Source organism: Bos indicus x Bos taurus, chromosome 21, assembly GCF_003369695.1.
Source record: "Bos indicus x Bos taurus breed Angus x Brahman F1 hybrid chromosome 21, Bos_hybrid_MaternalHap_v2.0, whole genome shotgun sequence".
NCBI lineage: Eukaryota > Metazoa > Chordata > Mammalia > Artiodactyla > Bovidae > Bos > Bos indicus x Bos taurus.
Window position 1 is genome coordinate 26,641,464 of NC_040096.1, and position 18,762 is coordinate 26,660,225.

At 42.5% G+C, this 18,762-nt stretch overlaps 1 protein-coding gene across 1 annotated transcript in view; it reads left to right on the forward strand.

The window, feature by feature from the left end:
- Window positions 1-5,153, forward strand: part of ABHD17C (abhydrolase domain containing 17C) — a 54,640-nt gene extending 49,487 nt beyond the window's left edge. Inside the window, exon 3 of the mRNA XM_027521233.1 lies at window positions 3,687-5,153. Coding sequence (XP_027377034.1) covers window positions 3,687-3,906 — 220 coding nt within the window. The 3' untranslated portion in view covers window positions 3,907-5,153. The remainder of the gene's footprint in view (window positions 1-3,686) is intronic.
- Window positions 5,154-18,762: the final 13,609 nt, after the last annotated feature.

The window sequence follows — 18,762 nt, forward strand, 5'->3', positions numbered from 1 at the left end:
GAAGACAGGCAGGTGTTTTATACAAGCAAAAGCAGTGGGCACATTGCCTTCTTGAACACCTCTCTTTGAAAACCTCTGCTTTTTTTTTTTTTTTAATCTAAGCTGAGGAGGGGCTTCACTGGTGACTCAGATGGTTAAGAATCCAGCTGCAATGCAGGAGACCTGGGTTCTATCCCTGGGTTGGGAAGATTCCCTGGAGGAGGGCATGGCATCCCACTCCAGTATAATTGCCTGGAGAATCCTCATGGACAGAGGAGCCTGGTGGGCTACAGTTCACGGGGTCGCAAAGAGTCAGACACGACTGAGCGACTAAGCACAAGCTAAGGAAAGTATTTAATAAAGATTATTTGCCCAGGGCACATCCGAAATTCTGACAGCAGGACACCCATGGCCATGTTATAGAAAACCTCAACAGAAGTATGTACAGTTTGTGGATTTTGATCAACACCTTCATTGCTGTCATTCTGTTATTATTGGGAATGAGGGTGGGGGGAGCATTATTCGGTTGGATAACCATCTGTTCCACAGATGGCCTTGTTTCCCAAGAAGAAATTTTCTCCTAACACCTTGGGTGAACTCTGTGCAGCCTGTATGAGATTCAGCTTCATGGGAAAGTTAAGCAAGCTGCAGATTTCCAGTGGCATGGCTGAGAATGCTAAGCAGGGACCCTGTGCATCTCAAATGTGGCCTTATTTGTGCTGAATGGGTAATGAGAGGCCCATTTGTTGAAAGGGAGATATTTAGTATGTTTGTGGAAAGCCACGAAGGGGTTAATCTGGCAACAAAATACATAGGTTTTCCCCTGACTCTTAAATTAGCAGATACCTTAAAATACAGCCACGGCAACTAATTGCAGTGTATTAATTAATAGGAAACCAGCATACTACTCTTACTCGGTTTGAGTGATCTGCCAGGCATGGGCTAATCATTTCATGCTCCTTATCTTGAAAGACTCATTTTACAGTGAGGAAACTGAGTCTGAGAGTTAAGTGGTTTAAGCAGCTTCATTAAGGTGGGTGAGTGGAAATAGGCAGAAAAGGCCATTCTTCCTGTTCAGTACCATGAAGTATCAAAATGAGAGACTTCAAACCATCAATAGTCACATGAACTGTCATGACTAATTGAACTTGAGGAATGTTTTCTTAGGGTGTCTGTTGCTACCAAATGCACACTTGTTTCTGTGTCCCTCTCTTTAAGGAAGGCACTTTCCCGTTTCTTTTTTAATACTGAAGAATAGAGATAAGGGACTTCCCTGGTGGTCCAGTGGTTAGAGGCTCCGAGCTTCAATCCTTGGTCACACATACCATGCAGCATGGCCAAAGATACATTTATTTATAACATTATATATATATAGAGAGAGAAGTAATCCTAATAATTACTTGGTTGGTGGTTTATTCTCTCTTGCAAAAAAGTGGAAGTGTTAGTCGCTCAGTTGTGCCTGACTCTTTGCAACCCCATAGACTATTTGTAGCCCACCAGGCTCCTCTGTCCATGGGATTTTCTAGACAAGAATACTAGAGTGGGTTGCCAGTCCCTTCTCCAGGGGATCTTCCCGATTCATGGATCAGACCTGAGTCTCCTGCATTACAGGCAGATTCTTTACTGTCTGAGCCACCAGGGAAGCCCTTATTCTCCCTTACCTCCTTTATATTTAGAATCAAGATGGTGGCATTTAACTTAAATACACCTTCCAGGCTATAGAGAGTCCCCTAAATCATGCAGCATGGAACTGTCAGCAAATAGATTTTTAATGGAATATAATTGGACTTTTGCATTCTGAGAAGAAGTCACTTTAAAAATTAAATATAAGAGGATAGTAGATTTCTAAGCAAGATTCCTAATCTGCCAAATTGACTCCTGCCACAGTAGCCCTGACCTTGGCAAATGACACGGCCAATGAGGTCTTGCATTCTTCCTGGACATTGTGAGGTGGTTGGCAACTTCATGAGCTGTTAACGAGGCTCCGTGACAGCTGTTTGTAGATCTTTGAAATGTGTGATGGATGTTAGAGCTCTGTCCTAGCTCCGCAGCCTCATGCCTGTTCTTTAATAATCTTCTCCAAGCTTCAGTTCCCTCCGTGGTTTAACAGAGACAGTCCCTCCTCTTTAACTGTGTCTCGCTGAAGATGAACAACATTTCATATGTGAAGTGTAAAGCACTTGGTCGTGGTCCATGTTGAATAAATGTTTGTTGATGTTTAGTTGCTCAGGCATCTCTGACTCTTCGTGATCTCATGGACTGTAGCCCACCAGGCTCCTCTGTCCATGGGATTTTCCAGGTAAGAATACTGGAATGGGTTGCCATGCCCTTCTCCAGGGGATCTTCCCAACCTAGGGATCGAACCCGAGTCTCTTGCATTGGCAGGTGGATTCTTTATCACTGAGCCACCAGGTAAGCCCTGAGTAAATGCTAGTCATGACATAACAAAATGACCCCTGTGGGTAGAACCAGTCAATCCTTCTGTAACTTTAGCTAGGATCAGATACAGAAAATCAGCAGTAAGGGGGTCTCTGGCAGGAGGCCAAACTGGACAGAAGGTCACCCCTCTATGTGTTTGTAGGGGGAATGACAGTGACCTCTAGCAGAAAAGTCACCCACGCACCCAGCCTAACAAGCCTTGCTAACTTCTCAGTTCCTCTTTGGGAAATGCTTTCAGAGCCTGTAGAATGTTCTTTTGGAGATCCTCAAATATTCATCCTCTGTGGGTAGATTGGGCTTCCCGGGTGGTGCAGTGGTGAGAATCTCCCTGCCAGTTCAGGAGATGCAAGAGGCATGGGTTCAATAGCTGGGTCAGGAAGATCCCCTGGAATAGAAAATGGCAACCCACTCCAGTATTCTTGCCTGGAAAATTCTATGGACAAGAGGACCCTGCGGGGCTACAGTTCATGGGCTCACAAGCTGAATTTTGGGACTTCCCTGGTGGGTAGATTTGACTTTTGTAAACAGAATTCATTCAGGATCCAATCTAGGCATACATTAAATTTCCAAGCTATATAGTACAGTTTTTATTTAAGGATGAGGTTTTCGTTTTTATGAAACGAGGCTTCCGACGACCTTGCTAATCCGTCCTGAAGATGGCTTACACACAGAGTCCTGAAAACTTGAGTGGCTTTGTTCAGTGCCCAGCTTTCAAGAGACATTCATTCCAGTATGTTAAGTTCTAGCTTGTTTATTTTTTTAAAAAAATTTCCCCGAAATGTGAATGTATCAGAAATATTATTTACTGGATGGGTAGTCAGATGACTTTTAGAAGTTCTGTTTTTAATAAAATACTTTTACAAAAACACAATGGCTAACGGCATTGAGGTATTTATTCTCAGTTGGATCCTGGAACAGAAATAGGACTTCAGTGGAAAAGTTCATAAAATTCAAATAAAGTCTGGCGTTTAGGAACATACCAATGCTGGTTTTTTGGTTTGGACAAACGGACTACGATCATGTGCCTTATTGGCCTTATGAAAGAGGGTTAGGAGTAGATAGGAGCACTGTGTTATCTTTGTACCTTTCCTGTAAATCAAGAATTATTGTGAAATGCAAAGTTAATTTTTTTTAAAAAAATGAACTACTAGAAAAGTGAGGGGAAATTCCTCCAGGGCACGTGGCTTGTTTGCGTAGGATGCTGACTCGGTTACATTGAGTGTGAAGTCTGTGATCCTTCTTTTTTCTCCCCCTTTCCTGTCTTGAAGCATTGACAAGATCTCCAAAGTCACCTCTCCCGTGTTGGTCATTCACGGCACAGAGGACGAGGTCATCGACTTCTCCCACGGCCTGGCCATGTACGAGCGCTGTCCCCGGGCCGTGGAGCCGCTCTGGGTCGAAGGGGCCGGGCATAATGACATAGAGCTTTACGCACAATACCTAGAGAGACTAAAACAGTTCATTTCTCACGAACTTCCCAATTCCTGAAGACGACAACTTGATCTTACCTCATTGACTGTGAACACGAGTCCTCCGTTTTACACAGGCTTTCACTGGACAGCGGTCCTGGCGTGATCACCACAAGGAAGCGCGCAGCTTTTCTGGCATCCTCATCAGAGAGCTGAGGACTTCTCAGTCTTTCGTATCCACAGGTTCTACCGACTCACACGTCATGTTAAACCGAACAGTTGTGACTTCCAGCTTCATTGCCTTGCAGGGCGGGAATGAGAGCTGAGTGGGGGAGCCACTTTCTTGTGCTGTAAAAAAGGTTGCTCACATCCCTTTCTCCACCTTACCCATCACGCAGGATGCATTAATGCAGGACTCAGCCTCTCTCTACCGGTGTTCTCAGTATTTGACCTGCAGCTCTCTTTCAGCCACTGGATTCATGGGTTCAGTCCATTTGTGAAGCTGTGATAGTTTAACTGGAAACCATTGTGATGAAAATTCCTTCGTTCATTTTTATTAACATGTCGATCTTTTCCCCCAAACAAATCAATTAAAGGGTAATTTACTGGAACTATGGTGAATGGCTTCATCAACTGAAACCATATAAATATAACTGGAATATTCTTAAACAAAATGAAACTTTTTTTTTAAGTGTAAAGTTATTACTACTAGTCCACAGAGTTTTAATATTTTGATCGTCTGGTTGGTCTAACAAAGAACCTAGCCAACTTTCCTCCTTGTAGGCTTTTTTAAAGTACTGTACATATTTGCAATCACATTGTGCATAGATTCCTATTGAGTAATTTTCTCCTGTCAGGCCACAACAATGAACTGCAGATTCCTTGTTTGTAATGTAAATGATTGAATACATTTTGTTAATATGTTTTTATTCCTATGTTTTGCTATTAAAAATTTTATAACATTTCCAAGACAAAAAAAAGACAAGTTTATGCTTTGAAAAATTTATGTAATTAAAATTTCATGAAACTAATCTTTTTAGTTTAGGAGTTATTTGGATTTTGACACTGGGGTTGCACCAACAGCATCAGAAATGTAAGATGCTTAAAATTGTTACACTACTTCTGTTGATTGGGGGTTTGGGTTTGAGAGTTCTTTGGTTTTATTAAAAAGCTTTTTTTTTTTTTTTTCCAAATTTAAAAGCCTTAAATGTACTGTAAGCCTCCGATTGTTGTATAGCTGGGTTGCGGGTGACTGCCCGTCTGTGTAGTGTTGCCTGGTTGCAACACAGTGGTTGGTCATGGAATAAAGGATGCATGGATCTGAAAGTGTGGGCTCTTGCAATTTATTCCTTCCTCTCTCCATCAAAGGAAGCATTTCATCTGGATTTAAGAAGAAACACTTGCAACTTACACACGTCTCTACCTTTCTCAAGGTGTATGCTTTTGTTCTGTGAAAGACCGTAGATTAATTTCGGAGAAACCAAGATGAGAAGCACATAGTGGTAACATGCAGACTGAGTCCAAATAGAGAATGCAGTGGGTTCTGGCTCTGAAACAAGAGAGATGAAGGCAATCTCACTGGGACCTGGCGTGGACTGAGAGCAGGCCTGTTTCTTGGGAACACCTGAGCTGAGTCTTTTCTGTCCTTTGATCACTGACCAGAAAAACAACTGAGAGGTGTTTGTTTGCAAGTGTGAGAGGATTACACTTCCTGGGGAGAGAAATGATGGAGGAGGGCACAGGGCTGTGCTCCCGTGCTTATATGTCCCAGCACCTTGCAAGCTACTCCTTGGCCTTAGATCAGTACCTTAAAAGGGGGGCCTTAGAAGGGAGGGGCCCCACTCACCTTAGGATGCGTCAGCGAAGTTCCAGAGGTGGTATTGTCCCAGAGGTCTAGGTGACCTTGAATGGAAACACATCCAACAGCGTGCCTTTGGAGTGAGACAGCACATAACCTAGGTTTGTGTTCTGTGTGTGCGTGCTTAGTCGCTCAGTTGTGTCTGACTTTGCAATCCCGTGGACTATAGTCCACTGGGCTACTCTGTCCATGGGATTCTCCAGGCAAGAATACTGAAATGGGTTTGCAGAGACCAGATTTCTGAGTCCATTTGTCTGTTGCTTGCATCTTCTCTAACCGTCCCCTGCCCTTCCCCTCCTGAACTATTTATTTAGTAAACTTTTTTTTTTTAAGAAAAAAAATGTAAAATCAGCTTTTATCTAGTATATTCTTACATTAAAGAAGCAGTTCCAGTAATTAAAATAAAAGCTCAAATAGCTCTAAGGAGATAAAGCCTTCTTTTATGAGGAAGACATTTTTATAATTTGCACAATACAGTATTGTTACCTTTAGGCAGAATGTTGTACGGTAGAGCTCAGGAACTTGTCTTGCTATAACTGACACTAGTAAACTTACTTCTGTCTGTCAACTTTCAGCAGTGTTCATGGGAAACTATCATAAGATACATCTGGTGGCTCAGATGGTAAAGAACCTGCCTGCGAGGTGGCAGAGCTGAGTTCGATCCCTGGGTCAGGGAGATCCCATGGAGGAGGAGATAGCAACCCACTCCAATATTTTGCCTGGAGAATTCAATGGACGGAGCAACCTGGTGGGCTACAGTCCATGGGGTTGCAAAGAGTAGGACACGAATGAGTGACAAACAGTTTCACTTTCAATGGGAAACTATAGTAAAACCCACAGTTGCAGAAGCTAAGGGGGCAAAGCCCCTGAAGTTCACTGTTTTAGTAACTTGATGTAGGTGGTTTGTGGTTTATACCCATTTGAAGTGGCTCATGTCTTCTGACTCCTGACTTTTTCCCAAAAACCGAGGAAGAGGGTTTTGTCTACTCTTTCCTGAAGTTTGTCATGTGGACAGCCTTTCTCTGAGGATGGCATGTGTGATGACAGTGGGAATCCCAAGAGAGACCCCATTCATGACAGTTACAGATTCAAAACACACTTGGTGCTAAACGTAAAAGATCTGTTTTCTGCTCTGAGATGGAGTGAGGACCAACTCTCCCAGTGGAAAAAAGCAAAAACAATCTAGCACTACTAAATACAATGGAAAAGTCTTAGATGCAGGAACTGGTAATAAAATAAAGATTATGCAGGCCAGAGACCAAGTAAAGATGAAGCTAGTTTTGTCTTGGAAGGAATTTGCTGAACTTAGGTTAACCTGAGCATTGCTTTTCCAGTTTGGTGGAGCTCAGGGAACTGTCAACAAACCATGGAGTGCCCTCCACAGTGGGAAGACTAATTGGAAACTGCCCCATTTAAGGGAAAATCATATGATCTTCTCCATAGACACATACAAAACATTGGATGGAATTCTGTGTCCCATTCATAATTAAAAACCAAACAAAGCTTATCAAACTAGGGCTAGAAAGCAACTGTATGGATAGAGATTATCTCAAAACAAACTAAAAAGCCAAGCATTATACTGAGTGGTAAAACAATGGAAAAATTATTCCATTTTATGTATATTTAAATATTTTATTTACTTTTAAATTATTTTTTAAATTTTCTAAATTTTAAAATATTTTATGGCTCCTCTGCAGTGGAAGCATGGAGTCTTAACCACTGGACTGCCAGGGAAGTTCCACATTATTCCATTTTGGATTGCAAATTAGCCATGGTACTTACCATTCTTCAGTTCAGTCGCTCAGTTGTGTCCCACTCTTTGTGACCCCATGGACTGCAGCACACCAGGCTTCCCTGTAAGTTCTAGTAATTAAAATAAAAGCCCAAATACTCTGGAGAGATAAAGCCTTCTTTTATAAGGAAGACATTTTTATTATTTGCACAATACAGTATTGCCAGGCTCCCCTGTCCATCACCAACTCCCAGAGCTTGCTTAAACTCACGTCCATCGACTCAGTGATGCCATCCAAACATCTCATCATCTGTCGTCCCCTTCTCCTCCTGCCCTCAATCTTTCCCAGCCTTACGGTCTTTTCAAATGAGTCAGCTCTTCGCATCAGGTGGCCAAAGTACTGGAGTTTCAGCTTCAGCATCAGTCCTTCCAGTGAATATTGAGGACTGATTTCCTTTAGGATTGACTGGCTGGATCTCCTTGCAATCCAAGGGACTCTTCAAGAGTCTTCTCCAACACCAGAGTTGGATTCTTCAGCCCTCAGCTTTCTTTATGGTCCACCTCTCACTTCCATACTTGACTACTGGAAAAACCATGGCTTTGACTAGATGGACCTTTGTCAACAAAATAATGTCTCTGCTTTTTAATATGCTGTGTAGGTTGGTCATAACTTTTCTCCCAAGGAGCAAGCGTCTTTTGATTTTATGGCTGCAGTCACCATCTGCAGTGATTTTGGAGCCCAATATCACCTACCATTCTTTTGTTCAAAATTACACACGTTCAGTTCAGTTCAGTTCAGTCGCTTAGTCATGTCCGACTCTTTGTGACCCCATGAACCGCAGCACGCCAGGCCTCCCTGTCCATCACCAATGCCCAGAGTTCACTCAGACTCAGTCCTTCGAGTCAGTGATGCCATCCAGCCATCTCATCCTCTGTCGTCCCCTTTTCCTCCTGCCCCCAATCCCTCCCAGCATCAGAGTCTTTTCCAATGAGTCAACTCTTCGCATGAGGTGGCCAAAGTACTGGAGTTTCAGCTTTAGCATCATTCCTTCCAAAGAAATCCCAGGGCTGATCTCCTTCAGAATGGACTGGTTGGATCTCCTTGCAGTCCAAGGGACTCTCAAGAGTCTTCTCCAACACCACAGTTCAAAAGCATCAATTCTTTGGCACTCAGCCTTCTTCACAGTCCAACTCTCACATCCATACATGACCACAGGAAAAACCATAGCCTGGACTAGACGGACCTTTGTTGGCAAAGTAATATCTCGGCTTTTGAACATGCTATCTAGGTTGGTCATAACTTTCCTTCCAAGGAGTAAGCGTCTTTTAATTTCATGGCTGCAGTCACCATCTGCAGTGATTTTGGAGCCCAGAAAAATAAAGTCAGCCACTGTTTCCACTGTTTACCCATCTATTTCCCATGAAGTGATGGGACCGGATGCCATGATCTTCGTTTTCTGAATGTCGAGCTTTAAGCCAACTTTTTCACTCTCCACTTTCACCTTCATCAAGAGGCTTTTTAGTTCCTCTTCACTTTCTGCCATAAGGGTGGTGTCATCTGCATATCTGAGGTTATTGTTATTTCTCCCAGCAATCTTGATTCCAGCTTGTGTTTCTTCCAGCCCAGCGTTTCTCATGATGTACTCTGCATATAAGTTAAATAAACAGGGTGACAATATACAGCCTTGACGTACTCCTTTTCCTATTTGGAACCAGTCTGTTGTTCCATGTCCAGTTCTAACTGTTGCTTCCTGACCTGCATACAAATTTCTCAAGAGGCAGATCAGGTGGTCTGGTATTCCCATAAGCCCCTAGCAAATGCACTAGAGTTAAAGAAATGAAAAAAATGTGTTAAGATACAGAAAAATAAAAAGGATAAGTACATTCTAAAGCCACATAATTGTAGCTGCACAGCTATATTTACCAAAAAGCATTCAAATATATGCTTCAAAGGGGGTAGATTTTATGATATGTAGATCATGCCATCGGAGAAGGCAATGGCACCCCACTCCAGTACTCTTGCCTGGAAAATCCCGTGGATGGAGGAGCCTGGTGGGCTACACAATCCATGGGGTTGCTAAGAGTCGGACACGACTGAGCAACTTCACTTTCATTTTTTACTCTCATGCGTTGGAGAAGGAAATGGCAACCCACTCCAGTGTTCTTGCCTGGAAAATCCCAGGGACGGGGGAGCCTGGTGGGCTGCCATCTCTGGGGTCGCACAGAGTCGGACACGACTGAAGTGACTTAGCAGTGACTTAGCAGATCATGCCATAATAAACATTTTTAAAAGAAAAATAAAACTTAGATTATGGTGTCTGGATAAAACACCTGAAAGCATCAACAAATCATTAGATGTAATAAGAATTTAGTTAGGTTGCTAGACACAAAATCAATATACAAAAATCCTATTTCTATCAGCTTAAAATGTTTAAAATTCAATTAAATGCAATAATTATTATAATAGCTTTTAGTTGATTACATATTATAAGTTAAACACATTAGTCTATATTAATTGCATATTAATAATTTTAATAACAATAACTTTAAAAATATTGAGTAATTGGGAATAATCTAACACATGTTAGACATACTCTGGAGAAAATCGTAAACTTTTTTGGAGGACATTAAAGAAAAATGAATGAGGACTGCTGCTGCTGCTGCTTCTGCTGCTAAGTCGCTTCAGTCGTGTCCGACTGTGCGACCCCAGAGACGGCAGCCCACCAGGCTCCCCCGTCCCTGGGATTCCCCAGGCAAGAACACTGGAGTGGGTTGCCATTTCCTTCTCCAATGCAGGAAAGTGAAAAGTGAAAGTGAAGTCGCTCAGTCGTGTCTGACTCTTAGTGACCCCGTGGACTGCAGCCTACCAAGCTCCTCTGTCCATGGGATTTTCCAGGCAAGAGTACTGGAGTGGGTTGCCATTGCCTTCTCCAGAATGAGGACTACACCATGTTAATAGATAAGAAGTCTCATTTTTAATATAGTCTTACCAAATAGGCCTATAGGGTTAAATGATTACAAAAAAGATCCCAAGGACTACACCATGTTAATAGATAAGAAGTCTCATTTTTAATATAGTCTTACCAAATAGGCCTATAGGGTTAAATGATTACAAAAAAGATCCCAACAGTATTTATTTTTTTTTTATTTTGGGCAAGGTGTTCCTATAATGTGTACAGGGGAACACAGGGCCAAGAATAGCCAGGGCAATTGAAGGTGAAAAAGATGCAGAGACATGCCATAGCAGGTAGAAGAATTCCAAACAGGCAGTCCCAAGACTGAAAAGGCCCAGGCCTTCAGATTCCAGAGTCTAGAAGCCGTTCATGACCCCAGCTCTGGCCCCTGCCAACGGCTGCTTCAGTATTTTGTACTCATCTGCTGAGAACCATATAATTACTGCTTGAAACCACAAAGGAATACATTTGTAATCATAGCGGGACTTCCCTGGTGGTCCAGTGGTTAAGACTCTGACTTCCAATCATAGGGCGTGGATTTGATCCCTGGTTGGGGAATTAAGATCCCACAAGTCACACAGTGCAGCCAAAACATAAATAATAAAAATTAAACTTTCATGGTAAAAAAAATAACATACTTGGTGACAAACTGGGGGAGACATTATAATAAATCATATGACATATAATGTAAAAATATATTTAATAATCAGATGATGAGGCACCCTTTATCAAAGGGTACAGGAGGTGAAGAGACTATCTTAAGGGATTATTGTCCGTAATAATCACAGATTCAAATAATCAAGTGGTTATATCAAATATCAGTTCAGTTCACTCGCTCAGTCATGTCCGACTCTTTGTGACCCCATGGACTGTAGCACGCCAGGCTTCCCCGTCCATCACCAACTCCCAGAGCTTGCTCAAACTCATGTCCATCGACTCAGTGATGCCATCCAAACATCTCACCCTCTGTCGTCCCCTTCTCCTGGCTTCAATCTTTCCCAGCATTAGGGTCTTTTCTCGTGAGTCAGTTCTTCACATCAGGTGGCCAAAGTATTGGAGTTTCAGCTTCAGCATCAGTCCTTCCAGTGAATATTCAGGACTGATTTCCTTTAGGATAGACTGGTTGGATCTGCTTGCAGTCCAAGGGACTCTCAAGAGTCTTCTCCAACACCATAGTTCTTCAGCGCTCAGCTTTCTTTATGGTCCAACTCTCACATCCATACTTGACTACTGGAAAAACCATAGCTTTGACTAGACGGACTTTTGTCAGCAAAGTAATGCTTTGCTTTTTAATATGCTGTGTAGGTTGGTCATAGCTTTTCTCTCAAAGAGCAAGCACCTTTTAATTTTATGGCTGCAATCACCATCTGCAGTCATTTTGGAGCCCCCCAAAATAAAGTCTCATGGTTTCTATTGTTTCCTCATCTTTTGCCATCAAGTGATTGGGCTGGATGCCATGATCTTAGTTTTCTGAATGTTGAGTTTTAAGTCAACTTTTTCACTCTCCTTTCACTTTCATCAGAGCCTCTTTAGTTCTTCTTCTCTTTCTGCCATAAGGGTGGTGACATCTGCATATCTGAGGTTATTGATATTTCTCTCAGCAGTCTTGATTCCAGCTTGTGATTCATGCAGCCCAGCATTTCGCATGATGTACTCTGTATATAAGTTAAATAAGAAGGGTGACAATATGCAGCCTTGATGGATTGCTTTCCCGATTTGGAACCAGTCTGTTGTTCCATGTCCAGTTCTAACTGTTGCTTCCTGACCTGCATACAGATTTCTCAGGAGGCAGGTCAGGTGGTCTGGTATTCCCATCTCTTTCAGAATTTTCCATAGTTCGTTGTGATCCACACAGTTAAAGGCTTTGGTTTAGTCAATAAAGCAAAAGTAGATGTTTTTCTGGAACTCTCTTCCTTTTTTGATGATCCAACGGATATTGGCAGTTTTGATCTCTAGTTCCTCTGCCTTTTCTAAATCCAGCTTGAACATCTGGAAGTTCACGGTTCACGGACTGTTGAAGCCTGGCTTGAAGAATTTTGAGCATTACTTTCCTAGCGTGTGCTATGCTAAGTCACTTTAGTCGTGTCCGACTCTGTGCGACTCCATAGACGGCAGCCCACCAGGCTTCCCCATCCCTGTGATTCTGCAGGCAAGAACACTGGAGTGGGTTGCCATTTCCTTCTCTAATGCATGAAAATGAAAAGTGAAAGTGAAGTCACTCAGTCATGTGCGACCCTCAGCAACCCCATGGACTGCAGCCTTCCAGGCTCCTCCATCCATGGGATTTTCCAGGCAGGAGTACTGGAGTGGGGTGCCATTACCTTCTCCGTTCCTAGCGTGTGAGATGAGTGCAATTGTGTGGTAGTTTGAACATTCTTTGGAATTGCCTTTCCTTGGGATTGGAATGAAAACCAACCTTTGCCAGTCCTGTAGCCACTGCTGAGTTTTCCAGATTTGCTGGCATATTGAGTGCAGCACTTTCACAGCATCATCTTTTAGGATTTGAAATAGCTCAACTGGAATTCCATTACCTCTACTAGCTTTGTTTGTAGTGATGTTTCCTAAGGCCCACTTGACTTCACGTTCCAGAATGTCTGACTCTAGGTTAGTGACCACACCATTGTGGTTATCTGGGTCATGAAGATCTTTTTTGTAGTTCTGTGTGTTCTTGCCACCTTTTCTTAGTATCTTCTGCTTCTGTTAGGTCCATACCATTTCTGTCCTTTATTGAGCCCATCTTTGCATGAAATGTTCCTTTGGTATCTAATTTTCTTGAAGAGATCTCTAGTCTTTCCCATTCTATTGTTTTCCTCTATTTGCATTGATCGCTGAGGAAGGCTTTCTGATCTCTCCTTGCTCTTCTTTGGAACTCTGCATTCAAATGGATATATCTTTCCTTTTCTCCTTTGCCTTTCACTTCTCTTCTTTTCTCAGCTATTTGTAAGGCCTCCTCAAACAACCATTTTGCCCTTTTGCATTTCTTTTTCTTGGGGATGGTCTTGATCACTGCCTCCTGTACAATGTCATGAACCTCCATCCATAGTTCTTCAGGCACTCTGTCTATCGAATCTAATCCCTTGAATCTATTTGTCACTTCCACTGTATAATCGTAAGGGATTTGATTTAGGTCATACCTGAATGGTCTAGTGGTTTTCCCTACTTTCTTTAAGTTTGAATTTGGCAATAAGGAGTGTATGATCTGAGCCACAGTCAGCTCCCAGTCTTGTTTTTGCTGACTCTATAGAGCTTCACCATCTTTGGCTGCAAAGACCATCTGGTGATGTCCATGTGTAGAGTCTTCTCTTGTGTGTTGGAAGAGGGTGTTTGCTATGACCAGTGCGTTCTCTTGGCAAAACTCTATTAGCCTTTGCCCGGCTTCATTTTGTACTCCAAGGCTAAATTTACCTGTTACTCCAGGTATCTCTTGACTTCCTACTTTTGCATTCCAATCCCCTATAATGAAAAGGACATCTCTTTTTGGTTATTAGTTCTAGAAGGTCTTGTAGATCTTCATAGAACCATTGAATTTCAGCTTCTTAGCATTACCGGTCGGGCATAGACTTGGATTACTGTGATATTGAACAGTTTGCCTTGGGAACGAAAGAGATCATTCTGTCATTTTTGAGATTACATCCAAGTACTGAATTTTGGACTCTTTTGTTGACTGTGATGGCTACTCCATTTCTTCTAAGGGATTCTTGCCCACAGTAGTAGACATAATGGTCATCTGAGTTAAATTCACCCATTCCAGTCCATTTTAGTTTGCTGATTCCTAAAACGTCAATGTTCACTCTTGCCATCTCCTGTTTGACCACTTCCAATTTGCCTTGATTAATGGACCTAACATTCCAGGTTCCTATGCAATATTGGTCTTTACAGCATTGAACTTTACTTCCATCACCCATCACATCCACAGCTGGGTGTTGTTTTTGCTTTGGCTCCATCCCTTCATTCTTTCTGGAGTTATTTCTCCACTCTTCTCCAGTAGCATATCGGGCTCCTACTGACCTGGGGAGTTCATCTTTCAATGTCCTATGATTTTGCCTTTTCATACTGTTCATGGGGTTCTAAGGCAAGAATACTGAAGTGGTTTGCCATTCTCTTCTCCAGTGGACCACGTTTTGTCGGAACTTTGCACCATGACCTGTCCTTCTTGGGTGGCCCTACATGGCATGGCTCATAGTTTCATTGAGTTAGACAAGGCTCTGGTCCATGTCATCACTTTGGTCATATGTATCAAATATATATACATTTAAATAATGGAATACCATTTTATATTATAAAGTGGGTACAAATATTTATTTGAACAGGTTGCTCAATATTTGTTTGAAGAGATTATTGCCCCAAATAATCACTTATAGATTTAATCAAATAATCTAATAGTAAAAAATACATGTAAACAATTAAATGCTAGAAAGGCAATGCCAAAGAATGTTCAAACTACCGCACAGTTGCACTCATCTCACACGCTAGTAAAGTAATGCTCAAAATTCTCCAAGCCAGGCTTCAGGAATATGTGAACCATGAACTTCCAGATGTTCAAGCTGGTTTTAGAAAAGGCAGAGGAACCAGAGATCAAATTGCCAACATCCGCTGGGTCATTGAAAAAGCAAGAGAGTTCAGAAAAACATCTATTTTTGCTTTATTGACTATGCCAAAGCCTTTGACTGTGTGGATCACAGTAAACTGTGGAAAATTCTGAAAGAGATGGGAATACCAGACCACCTGACCTGCCTCTTGAGAAACCTGTATACAGGTCAGGAAGCAACAGTTAGAACTGGACATGGAACAATAGACTGGTTCCAAATCAGGAAAGCAATCCATCAAGGCTGCATATTGTCACCCTTCTTATTTAACTTCTATGCAGAGCACATCATGAGAAACGCTGGGCTGGAGGAAGCACAAGCTGGAATCAAGATTGCCAGGAGAAATATCAATAACCTCAGATATGCCAATGACACCACCCTTATGGCAGAAAGTGAAGAAGAACTAAAGAGCCTCTTGATGAAAGTGAAAGACGAGAGTGAAAAAGTTGGCTTAAAGCTCAACATTCAGAAAACTAAGATCATGGCATCCAGTCCCATCACTTCATGGCAAATGGGGAAACAGTGGCTGACTTTATTTATCTGGGCTCCAAAATCACTGCAGATGTTGATTGCAGCCATGAAATTAAAAGACCCTTGCTCCTTGGGAGAAAAGCTATGACCAACCTAGACAGCATATTAAAAAGCAGAGACATTGCTTTGCCAACAAAGATCCATCTAGTTAAGTCTATGGTTTTTCCAGTGGTCACGTATGGATGTGAGAGTTGGACTATAAAGAAAGCTGAGCACCAAAGAATTGATGCTTTTGAACTGTGGTGTTGGAGAAGACACTTGATAGTCCCTTGGACTGTAAGGAGATCCAACCAGTCCATCCTAAAGGAGATCAGTCCTGGGTGTTCATTGTAAGGACTGATGTTGAGGCTGAAACGCCAATACTTTGGCCACCTGATGTGGAGAGTTGACTCATTTGAAAAGACCCTAATTCTGAGAAAGACTGAGGGCTGGAGGAGAAAGGGACAACAGAGGATGAGATGGTTGGATAGCAGCACCAACACAATGGACATGGGTTTGGGTGGACTCTGGGAGTTGATGATGGACAGGGAGGCCTGGTGTGCTGTGGTTCATGGGGTTGCAAAGAGTCAGGCACAACTGAATGAACTGAACTGAACTGAAAATTAGAAGATGCTATAAATATGTGAATTATAATACCCCTTCGTGACAAAGGTTTGGATAAATAAGACACTTAAAATTTTTACTGCTTGGAAAAGGATATGGCAGCCCACTCCAGTATTCTTGTCTGGAAAAGTCCATGGACAGAGGAGCCTGGTGGGCTGCAGTCCATGGGGTTACATGACTGTGCCACACATAATAAGGAGGGTAGAGGGAGATGGGTTGGTAGCAATAAACTGGTAGAAGTAAAAAAAAATTTTTTTTACTGCTAATTTTATGCACAAAATTGATTCAAATGTTCTAAAGTAAGTGTATGTGTATATGTGGAAGTCGCTCAGTTCTGTTTGACTCTTTGCAACCCCATGGACTGTAGTCCTTCAGGCTCCTCTGTCCTGAGACTTCCCAGATAAGAATACTGGGGTGGGTTGCCATGCCCTTCTCTTAGCAGTCTTCCCAACCCAGGGATCGAACTGGAGTCTTTTACATCTGTGTGGGCAGGTGAGTTCTTTACCACTGTGCCACCTAAGGAGCCCTACCCTATTCCTTCCCAGCCAGAGGAAAATATATATAACATAAAGTTCACCATCTTAACCAATTTGGGGTGCACAAGCTCAGTAGCATCAAGTGCATTCTTATTGTTGCGCAGCCTCACTACCATCTACCCCAGAAGTCTTTTCACCTTTCTAAACTGAAACTGTGTCTCCATGAAATACTAACTCCTCATTTCCCCTCCCCCAACCCCTGCAAATCCCCCTCTGCTTTCTGTCTCTATGAATTTGGCTACTCTAAGGCTACTCTAAGGACCTCCTGGAAGTGGAGTCACACAGTATTTGTCCTTTTGTGACTGGCTTATTTCACTTAATAGAATGTTGTCAAGGTTCATTTGTATCATAACATTCCATTCCCTTCCTTTTAAGCCTGAATAATTTTCTATTGTATGTGTATACCACATTTTGTTTATCCATTCATCCATTGATGGGTATTTGGGTTGTTTCCACCTTTTGACTATTATGAATAGTGCTGCTATGAATATATACCCATATTCATATATATCATACTCATATATGTATATCGGAGACCCTGCTTTCAATTCTTCTGGGTGGAGTTTCTGGATTGTATGGTAATTCTATTTTAACTTTTTGGAGAAAACACCAAAACTGTAACTCTTGATTTGCAATCTTTTTTTTTTAATTGGAGTATAATTGCTTTGCAACATCATGTTTCTGCTGTACACCATTGTGAATCAGCTATGTGTATACATGTATCCCTTCCCTCTTGAGCCTCCTTCCCACCCCCACCCCCCCATCCCACCCCTCTAGGTCATCACAGAGCATTGATTTGCAGTTCTCAACAAGAGTCTTGGGGTTCATGGCCCCTTGGAGATGTCTGTGGGCATTGTTCTGGGGAGAAGTTGCATAGTTTCAGCAGATTCTCAAAGATATCAGTGATTCTTGAAGGACTAACGTCACTGAACTAGAGAGTCATGTCTACAAGTTCTTTTAAAGCCAATATTTTTTAATCTCAGAAACTGTGAATGCAGGTTTTGGAGAGGTTACTAAGGAGCTTGAATGTATTCTGCAGGCAAGTCCAGGCAAGGAAGGGCATGGGCTGGCCAGGGCCCTCTGCACAAGGAGGGCATCTCTGGGTGTGCGAGAGTCGAGTGCAGGAGCATTTACACACCCAGAAGGGGCTGAGACCATTGGAAGAATCTTGGAGACAGCAGGCCTGGCTGTGAGTTTTTGTGCCATGGTAACCATGTGATCTTGAACAACTCTCTCTCTCTCTTTTTTCTTAAGGATTTTATTTTAAACATTTTAAAATTTGTTTATTCTATTTATTTTGACTGTGCTGAGTTTCTCTAGTAGCAGAGAACAGGGGCTACTCTCTAGCTGTGGTGTGTGGTCTTCTCATGGCTTCTCTCATTGTGGAGCACAGACTAACTGCAGTACATGGTCTCAGTAGTTGTGGCGCAGGAGTTTAGTTGCTCTGACACATGACAATCCCTTCCCAGACCAGGGATTAAACTCATGTCCCCTGTATTGGCAGGTTGGTTCTTACTGTGCCACCAGTAAAGTGAAAGTCACTCAGTAGTGTCCGACTCTTTGCGACCCCATGGACTGTACAGTCTATGGAGTTCTCTAGGCCAGAATACTGAAGTAGGTAACCTTTCCCTTCTCCAGGGGATCTTCCCAACCCAGGAATCGAACCCAGGTCTCCTGCTTTACAGGTGGATTCTTTACCAGCTGAGCCACAAGGGAAGCCCATGCCACCAGGAAGTCCTTGGGTAATTCTCTTAACTGCCCTGAGCCTGTTTCTTCATCTCTAAAATGGTAGTAATCCCCACTGCAATCATGGGAGGATTAGATGAGATTCTGTAGGTAGAAATGCTTTGTAAGAGGTAATGGTGTCTTGGACCCACTCATTAACTAGATGGCTGAGTTTGGGTTTAGAACAAACCAGAAAGCATTTTGAAAACTCTAGTTTAAGACAGTCTGCCCTGTCGTAGCTTAATCATTATTCTGCTGCTAAATGATTTACCATTTGGCTGGTCCCGGCTTGTTGACACCTGGCCCTGTCTGGCTTTGTCTGTGTGAAGGTGGGAAGGGCCCAGGCCTTCCAGACACATACAGATACTGCCTCCTGTTTTAATGCCCTTTAGAGTTCCCTTCCCGGGACT